Genomic DNA, 8,557 nt, shown 5'->3' with positions numbered 1-8,557 from the left:
GCCTTTATCAAACGAAACGGATGGAAACTAGAATTGGGGCGGGTGAAGGCCTGGGGCCAAGCATTAACTCCCAAGTTAAAACAATTTGGAAGCTAAATCGTACCTTTACACACGAGATGTCTCTGCCAGATTATGTCTATATGTTGTACAGGATATCTATTCTATTTGCAGTTTACTTCCCGACATGAAAGCGTAATCGTTACACTGTCCGATGTTTGGGCAGCAGAAACCCAAATATATGGTATACATCACCAAAACATATTTTTTTTCGTTTTCCAATTACTGTGGCCTTCAGGCGAACGAAACAGCCCTCGTTAGGTATATAGAGAACATCGGTCAAGTGCGCTGCAGTGGAGAAACCCGGTCCTAAAATTTCCTATATATATATATATATACATATATAGGAACATAGTCCTACGCTTGTGGTGTTCAAGCGTATACACAAACCCTCCCATGTAACATTCAATCCGGAGCCAACTCCATTCGTTGTATGATTGTATTCAAAAGCAATTATGGCCAAAGCCCTAGAAGTTCCCGATCTTTCCCATCATCTAATTTAGCTAAATTTATTAGCCTTTCCAATTCCGCCGCCCATCTCTGCCAGTCTTTTCACCAGCCACGGTTAAATCTCAAGCCTTCCAAGAGCGATGGAAATATGTATCAGTTGGCTAGATCGTTGATTTTGGCCACCGGTTTTGTAGGCATCGTTACTTCGTGAGCTTTCTGTTTGACAAATTCAAAACAGATTCGATCATCAGGGTCATTGTTGGGCCCCAGAGAGCCTGTGAGACCCTGGAGTGATGGTTATCACGCTTACGAGGTGTAGGGAGTCATTTCGCCGGACACAACATGTATATTTTCCAGTAGCAGTTTGTATCACAGCAGGTGTGAAACTCAACTTTCCTTAGGATCACGGTTACTGCTCACTTTGCTCGTGATATATATCAATATTTGGACTTCCCGCGACAACTAGTTAACGCTTAACTTAACGTAATCCACCACCCAACGCCCGTTTACACCCAACGCCCGCCATTTCGCCATTACTATGATGAAATATTTTCAATGTTATTTCAACAACACAATTAGATTTTAAGATAATATATTATAGAATGAAAATATATATAGAAAATTACATATAAAAATATATAGCTAATTCAGAAAACATTTGTTTGATTTAATAACTTGTCCAGAACATGAAATCCTGAATGAAGGCAGATTCAGTGAGTAAGCAGTCATTAAATCAGTAGAGATTGCAATATCATCATATTTCTCTGACAGTGAATCTGTGAACACTCTGACAGGACTTTGAAAATATGATTTAGTCACTATTTATAAAATTGAAAATCTACTTTTCTGATTAGAAAGATGATTTTTGAATTCTTTCATCATCTTCTTATTCAATTCTGTACAACAATTTTTTTTTTTTTTTTTTTTTTTTTTTTTTATTTCTGAATTTTTTTCTCATCTCTAAACTTCTTATCAATCTGTTGTTGAGCAGTTTTTGCAGTTTTATTCTTTTCTTTTTATTATTCTGTAATCTGATGAGCTGTTTTCTGCTTCATTCTTTGTTGAATGATATTTGCTTTCTTTTATTTTTTAAAAATAATGTGTTGCAGCTTTGCATTCTTTTTATAAACTTGCTCATTTTTTTTAACAATCTCTGAAACTGTCAAATTCTTATGAATGCTTTGCATCTTTGTCAGTGAGAAGAATTGTATTAATGATGAATTTGAAAAATCTAACAATTTTATTACTCTGTTATATTTGTGATGTCTTTTTTTTTTTATTATTAAAAGCTTTTTGAAATTGTTGATTCTTTATTAAAAGAATCTCTTTATCAAAAGCAAAACCTTTCTCTGTATGAACTATTTGATTGAAATCATAAAATATTTAATGCTGCTGTTGTTTGATATGCTTCATCAATTTCCACAAATCAATAATAGAAGTAGATGTTTTTGATTGATATATTGTGTTTGAAAAAATGTAAAATTATATTTGAAGCTTTTTAAGAATGTGTTCTGAATTAAATGAATGTAAATCAATAGCAGCAAATGCAGTTTCAATATTTGAACATATAATTGTCTTCTTTCATGTATTGTTAAAAAGCTGTTAAAAAAATCTCTTTATAATGTGTATGAATTCCATTTCAGTTCTCATTCATTCATTCAGTTGTTTGAAATATGATTTACTTAATGATTCAAATATTCTAACATCTAACAGTTGTAATCAATGTGTAGAATGGGAAGAAAAGATAGTAAGTAAAATTCAATTCTGATTTGCATAATTGATAAATGCTATATTAATATGGAATAAATGATCATTCAATATAAAAAGTCTATATTCACAGTTTGCCTTTTTTTTTATAAGAAATTCAAAGATTTTTTTTAATTATATTAATCTATATTCATCATTATTTCATTCATTTTCTGAAGCAGTGAAGTAGAGCTGAATCTTTTCATTATCAAAATCTTCAAATCAAATATCTTGCATATTTCTTGATTTTTTTTTTAATATATGAGAGCAGATGGAAGTGAAGTTTCATCTATGTAAATTGAAATAAATAATGTGATGAATTTTTTAACTGCCATTCTGACTGACATCTATTGTACAGCCCTGATTTTGAGTGAATTTAATTGATACAATACATTTGAAAATGTGAATGAATTTCAATAAAAAATCCTTTCTTCATCAAAGTTGTAGATATTCATAAATTCCAAGATTGTATTTTTGTGATTTTTATCTGCAGTTGAAAAATTAAGATACCTTAGCAAAATGAAAATTAAAAAAATAGTATAGAAAAAAAATCTATTACAAGATCAAAATAATACTTAAAATATACAGAATTGTTTGCAATTTTATATTTTTGATTGATATTTTACAGATAAAATGACTTGATCACATTTTTATAACACTCATAAAATTGAGCCACTCAGTTGACTTCAATAAATACTTTTAAAATCTCAACAATGAGATTATGAAGAATTTAAGATGTACAAGAGAAACTGCAATCTGTCAATTGATTGATATGAAAAAGAAGCTGTTTTTCTTGCAAATCAGTGAAAGCTTTGCAGTGGATAGAGCTTACTTTCTTTCTTGACATTTGAACATCTTTATAACGTTTTGACAATGTATATCAGCTGATTCCATATTTTTTAGCAGTCTCAGTGTAATTAGGTGTTAATTGTGTGTTCAAATCATCAATCACAGCTTGTATAACTGCTTTGTGGTGCATGTTGTGGGTGGTTAAAGATGAATGAAAAATGAAGATTTGAGCGGGCCTTGGGTGTAAACGGGCGTTGGGTGGTGGATTACGTTAGTGTCTCGCATAAACGCAAGTCGATACGCTCGTAAAGGAGAAAGGCTATCCAAATAAGCGCGACGAGGGGATTGAAACGCCATTCACGGCTGCGATGAGACGCATCCTTTCGCCTCCTGCGCCCGAGTATAAAATCCCTTGCGAAGAATCCAATCGGAAGAGAAGCCCGATACGAGAATGCTGACAATGGATTTCCAGTAACTTGGTCTTGCGACATGGTTTCAACTGGTTCAACTCTTCGCTAATTCTTTGCTAAATAAATCCCGTGACATGGGGGTATTTGATATCCACGAGTTATCATCGCATTAACCAGTATTGCTAAGGTTGAGGGTACTGCAATTCCTATATCCAGCTATATGATTGTTCTCAACCCTTGATTATCGGCGTATGATTATGCAGATATGCATGCTCCAAAATTACACCAGTTCAGTATGCAACTCGTTGTAAGGCCGGCGACAGTCAGCCTTATTACTGCAATCACAAAACGCATGTATCTGTGGAGACCTAAGTAATCTCCGGTGCTAGGAAGAAAAAACAATTCTAAATGACTTCACGACCCCCTTGGGCCATGAAAGGTTCTGCTGACAGCAGGGGCTGGTGCTGCCATGCATTCACCTGGGGGGGCAAGGTTCCATCTCGGCGGTTCCATGTTACGGTTCATGATAAGGCGCATATCACTCCGCATCCTCCAGCAAAGCCTCCATCAAAATTTGGCATCAAGACTCTTTCAGACCCAGCTTTTTATATGAGAATTTTTGGCAATGAAAATGGAGGGTGTGAAATCGAAGAGTCATGAGACGCCCAGCGCTGCTCACTAGACGAATCTTGATGACGCAGCTGTAGACCAGGCGGCAGTCTATCTGTATCAAGCTGGGTAATATCCACCATTGATACCTCACAGAGAGGGAAATGGTACGAAAGCTCGATGGGATCCTGATCCCAATGGTTAGTCAGCTCGGTTTTTCTGGAATGGCCGAGCTAGGAAATGGCACTCTTTCTTCCCGCTGCATACATGGAGCTGTCTTTGACTAACTAACAGAGTCGTGTTCTCAGCTGTTCCTTACCGCGACTCTCGGAGCATTCGACAAGGTGGCATTAGGCACATCAACGCTGTATGTCTTAAGGGAAGACCTTAATCCGGAAGGCCAAGAATTTTCTTGAGCGGGGTCGATTCTCCCCATTGGTGCATGCTGACTTGGCCAGAGAATGCACAACTCGGACAATATCTGACCATCTTTGAAGGTGATTGTTGGAATGCGGCCTTCATCCTATCTAGTGCAGAGCTTCCAGTCCGCCAATTTATCTCTGCGTCTGCTCAATGGGTTGATCGCTGATGGCATTGTTGATACCGACTTGCAACTCCTCTACAGGCCTCTTAACACTGGGTTCTTTTATTGGTGTGTCCTTACCGCTGGCATAGCAAGATGGCTTTCCTTGAGCTTCTGTGTTTTCCCTGCGAAATAGGGTTGGACTGATTCTGTTTGACAGGTTTCCTGGAGGCGGTAATAGTCCCTGGTACCTCTCTCATAATTGCAGGCTTCTGTAAAAGAGTGAGCAACCTCGGCGAAATGCCCTCGTGTGCCGCTGCAAGTTTTGTCATCAATGGGTTCCTCTCATGGGCCATGGGACACATTCCAGACTCCGTTGGTTTAGCAAAATGGAAAAGTCTCTGTTTCTTATAACAGGTAGAAAAAGTCTCGGGGACTCGCGACGATTGCTGTGAGGAGGTTGGTTAATGTCAATATATACGCTCAGTGCCTATGGTAGTGGTCAGTGTTTGCCGTCCTTGCCATGCCTGACTCCCCCATGAACGCCTTCTTCCTCGGCGCACAGGAGCAATATCACGCAGTCTAGCATTTGGCAGACCACAGAATGGGAATAACCAACAAATATTGGAAATGGACGCAGGCGGTTGAAGCAATTGTCGACCCGAAAATTTGGCTTCTTTTCTTTTTCAACCTGTCAGTCAATGTTCCGAGCGGAGGGAAATAAACATTCCCGACAGCTCGAAGTTTCGCCACCCCCTAGAATCTCGTCTTCCAAGTGGGGCTCTACACAGAAAACACATGATCTTGCAGCCCTGCAAGGATTATCAATTTTCCCCTTGCTCGCCGCTAAGTTAATCGCTGTTGCTGTATAAATGCACACCAGGCTTGGTCACATTCGGCAGAATCATTATCATCGCTCTTTGAAATGCCAACTGGCGTGATATCGACGCTGTCCGCTTTCGTGTTCTCAACACTGGCTGCCCGACTGGCTCAACCGCTGCTGTCTGGTCACGATTCTGGCCTGTTGTGTCCAGATTTTGGGAGCCATCCTCGTCTATCGGATTATACTGCGTCTGCAACACGCTGTGCTGTGCTGTATCAGAAAACAAGCTAAAGAAGTTCAACATGCTGACTGGTCTATATATTCCCCTCTATCTGCATGCATACTATTTACTTCAGACCCTACGAAGTTGGTACGCAAACCTTAAATTAAGATTACTTGATTACTCGAATCCCATCAAGGCATCTCCGTCGCCCAAGCGAACACAAGAAACACTGCCGACCACAAGAAGCAATATTCAATCCTGCACATCGGATATTGCGTCGGTGCGTCAGGTCATTTCGCCACGCCTGTCCTCTCCCAATGAAAGGTACTTATCTCGTTCTCACATAAATGCTAGCCCCTATCCCCCGCCCCATGGAAGGAAACTTGATTGGACCCCAAACTTTCCGCGAATCGCAGGCGCCAGAATACATCGGTGGTTTCATCGCTATTGCTGTCAAGTTACTGTACCAGTATCGCTCTAATGGCTGGCTACTAGGCTTTGGCCACCTGCGCCAACAAACGCAGCTGCGAGAACCCTGGCTCCAAAGATGACGAACAAACTCTTTTTTTCCAAGATGAGACTGATATCCAGCAAGCATAATTCTCAAGTATACGACATGAATGAACGAGCTAAACTAATAGGGAGTTTTCCCTTGGTTAACAAGGTCAGGTACACGGTTGACGAACATGACATCATGGCGATGGATAGTTAGTTATGAAATTAAAACAATTTGTGTGCATAGTGGATCCGAATCAATGCTAAGCACGGATACTAGCACCGATAATGGAGTCACCAGAAAACCTGCGACAGCGCCTTTGACGTAAACGTGTGAAATCAATGCACCCTGTAATCTAGGCCCTTTAGATTTAGGGGCTGTTTATGTATCATTACTGCATTGTCATGAAACTACTCGTCCCGTATAGATTTCTTTCATAAGATAATGCCACAGCGCCACCAAAAAAAATTACACAATTGCATAAAAATACAAGAATAGGGGGGGATATACGCTGCTGTTTAACAGTATATATATCCTTGAATTTTTATTTAGTTGTCGCTTATCAAATAACCTTGGAAGGGGGACTATAAAGTGACTAAATGACTTTTCTAAAATATAAAAAGGATTACAAGTATAAAATGTTTCTAAGGGACTTAAGTGGAAAAGGAAGGGGGAGAAGAAATAAGGTAGTAAGGAGCCCCAACCAAGAACTGACAAACAGAGCAACAACAGTAAAATATCCTAACATCAGCAATGCCGAAAAGAAGTGAACACCACTTGTATGGGTGGAAGAAAGAAGACTTGAACATATCATGCCAAGCTAATAACCCCTGGCTCATTGTCTCCCCAAACCTTGCCTCGCGGGAAATCAATATCCTTTGCACGATATGCATTTTCAACGACCATTCGCGCTCTTCGAACGCTGCCCAAATTGCGCGTCTTCTGAATGCTCGTTAATCTATCCAGCACAAAACGGCGATGCTGTTCATCATCCAACCCTACGTTACCTACAATAAACAGTGGCCATAGCAGTGTAGGAGAGTCGGGGAGCGTATCTATCAGGCTTATTATCATGCTGATGATTCGGGCTTTGAATCCTGAGGGCGACGTCTCCACGGCACCTGAAGTAGTGACCTGATTGCCGAGAGATGGGTTTCCTCTATTATTATACTGATGCTCAGGGTCATGCTTGTAGTGCCGACTAAACTTCTCAAGCGGATAAAAGTAGCAAAGACCAGCCGGACTTCCCAGGCGTTCGCGCAGATATAAGATCGCTGCGAGTCTTTTCGTTTCGGCAATACGTAAGAGGTCTTCTTGGAGGGGGGCGTAGCTTGGTAGCTTTTGGTGGAGAACTCGTAATTCGGTCTCAATGGCATTCCTCGCCGCATTGAAAGTCGAGACTTCTTGTGGTGAAATCTGACGCATTTTCATGACCTTCAAAGCTTTTTTTAGTATGCAAAGTCTGTCGTCGGTGCTGTGACAAATTCATTTGATGAGGATGATACCTTTGATTTCTTTGAGGCTAGAGCAGATATCTTATTTATCAAGGTCATTAAGCCCCTCGAACAACCCATCAATACGTCAATCTAAAGCATTATATCAATCGAAGAAAAATTAAATACGATATCAGTCAAGTTGTTATCCTGTCGATTTCAAACAGAATAGACCTACCTCTTCAAGATCATCGTCCTCCAGCCATGAATGGTCCTCTTGTCCCATCTCCAAGGAATCTTCTGCTCCCGTTCGACCCATAATGTCATGAGCGACAAAATACATCACGAAAAACTTCTTCAGCGCCTCGCTCTCGCACATCTGATGTGGGAGCATTGCCATGAGCCGAAGACCCCCACGAAGATGTGTTGTCCATGATGGGGTGCATCCATCAGTTATCTAAAGTCAACATTATTAAAAGCGCTCTCTGGAAGTGCCGTCCAAAGGGAGGAAAAGAGTACAGTGTACTTGCATCATGGAAACAGAGCATCAAGACCGTAGCGACTGTGCCAGGGCTCGGCTTTCTATTGTTAATCTCATTCTGTAAGCCATGTAGCGCCTTCTGCTTGAACACAAATGCTTCCCTCTCATACGTGTGGTTGCCGAGGAGCCGAAGTTGGTTTGCAGCAATAGCAAGGAGGGTGTTTCTCAGCGGCTTATGCGGCTGTTGATAATTCAAAGCCAGGGGCGTGACAAGCGATAAATAGGGGTTGCATTCGGTGCTGAGCGAGCAGAAAGGTGCGATACCCCGGATGAAATAATCAAGAAGGAAGCTCTCGACCGGGCAATAATGCACTAATGGATGGCCTAGAGGCCGGCATGGAGAGGAGCGGACCACACCGTTCACCGACTGGGCAATCTCCTCCAATTGCTCCAACGAGCATTTGGCTATTTGTTCTCCGTCATTTTCGCCAAAGTCCCAGTATGTCGTATCAAAAAT

At 40.5% G+C, this 8,557-nt stretch overlaps 3 protein-coding genes across 3 annotated transcripts; 1 reads left to right on the top strand and 2 right to left on the bottom strand.

The window, feature by feature from the left end:
- Positions 1-27: 27 nt before the first annotated feature.
- HCAG_01277 (predicted protein) lies at positions 28-1,041 on the bottom strand (the record flags this gene model as incomplete). Its single annotated transcript, XM_001544180.1, has 7 exons — positions 28-50; positions 104-136; positions 177-204; positions 284-366; positions 448-539; positions 712-792; positions 986-1,041. 7 exons carry the CDS (start codon positions 1,039-1,041, stop codon positions 28-30), a joined length of 396 nt encoding a protein of 131 aa, XP_001544230.1.
- Positions 1,042-5,709: 4,668 nt separating this feature from the next.
- Positions 5,710-6,181, top strand: HCAG_01276 (predicted protein; the record flags this gene model as incomplete). The annotated part of the gene is made up of 3 exons (XM_001544179.1): positions 5,710-5,719; positions 5,827-5,910; positions 5,985-6,181. The coding sequence occupies 3 exons, from the start codon at positions 5,710-5,712 to the stop codon at positions 6,179-6,181; spliced, it is 291 nt and encodes a 96-aa protein (XP_001544229.1).
- A 755-nt stretch (positions 6,182-6,936) lies between these two features.
- On the bottom strand, positions 6,937-7,959 carry HCAG_01275 (predicted protein; the record flags this gene model as incomplete). The annotated part of the gene is made up of 2 exons (XM_001544178.1): positions 6,937-7,560; positions 7,798-7,959. 2 exons carry the CDS (start codon positions 7,957-7,959, stop codon positions 6,937-6,939), a joined length of 786 nt encoding a protein of 261 aa, XP_001544228.1.
- Positions 7,960-8,557: the final 598 nt, after the last annotated feature.

The sequence above is a fragment of the Histoplasma capsulatum genome, genomic scaffold (genome assembly GCF_000149585.1).
Source record: "Histoplasma capsulatum NAm1 scaffold_1 genomic scaffold, whole genome shotgun sequence".
NCBI lineage: Eukaryota > Fungi > Ascomycota > Eurotiomycetes > Onygenales > Ajellomycetaceae > Histoplasma > Histoplasma mississippiense.
Note: the sequence above shows the minus strand (reverse complement) of the source record. Positions and strands in the feature narration are given on the sequence as shown.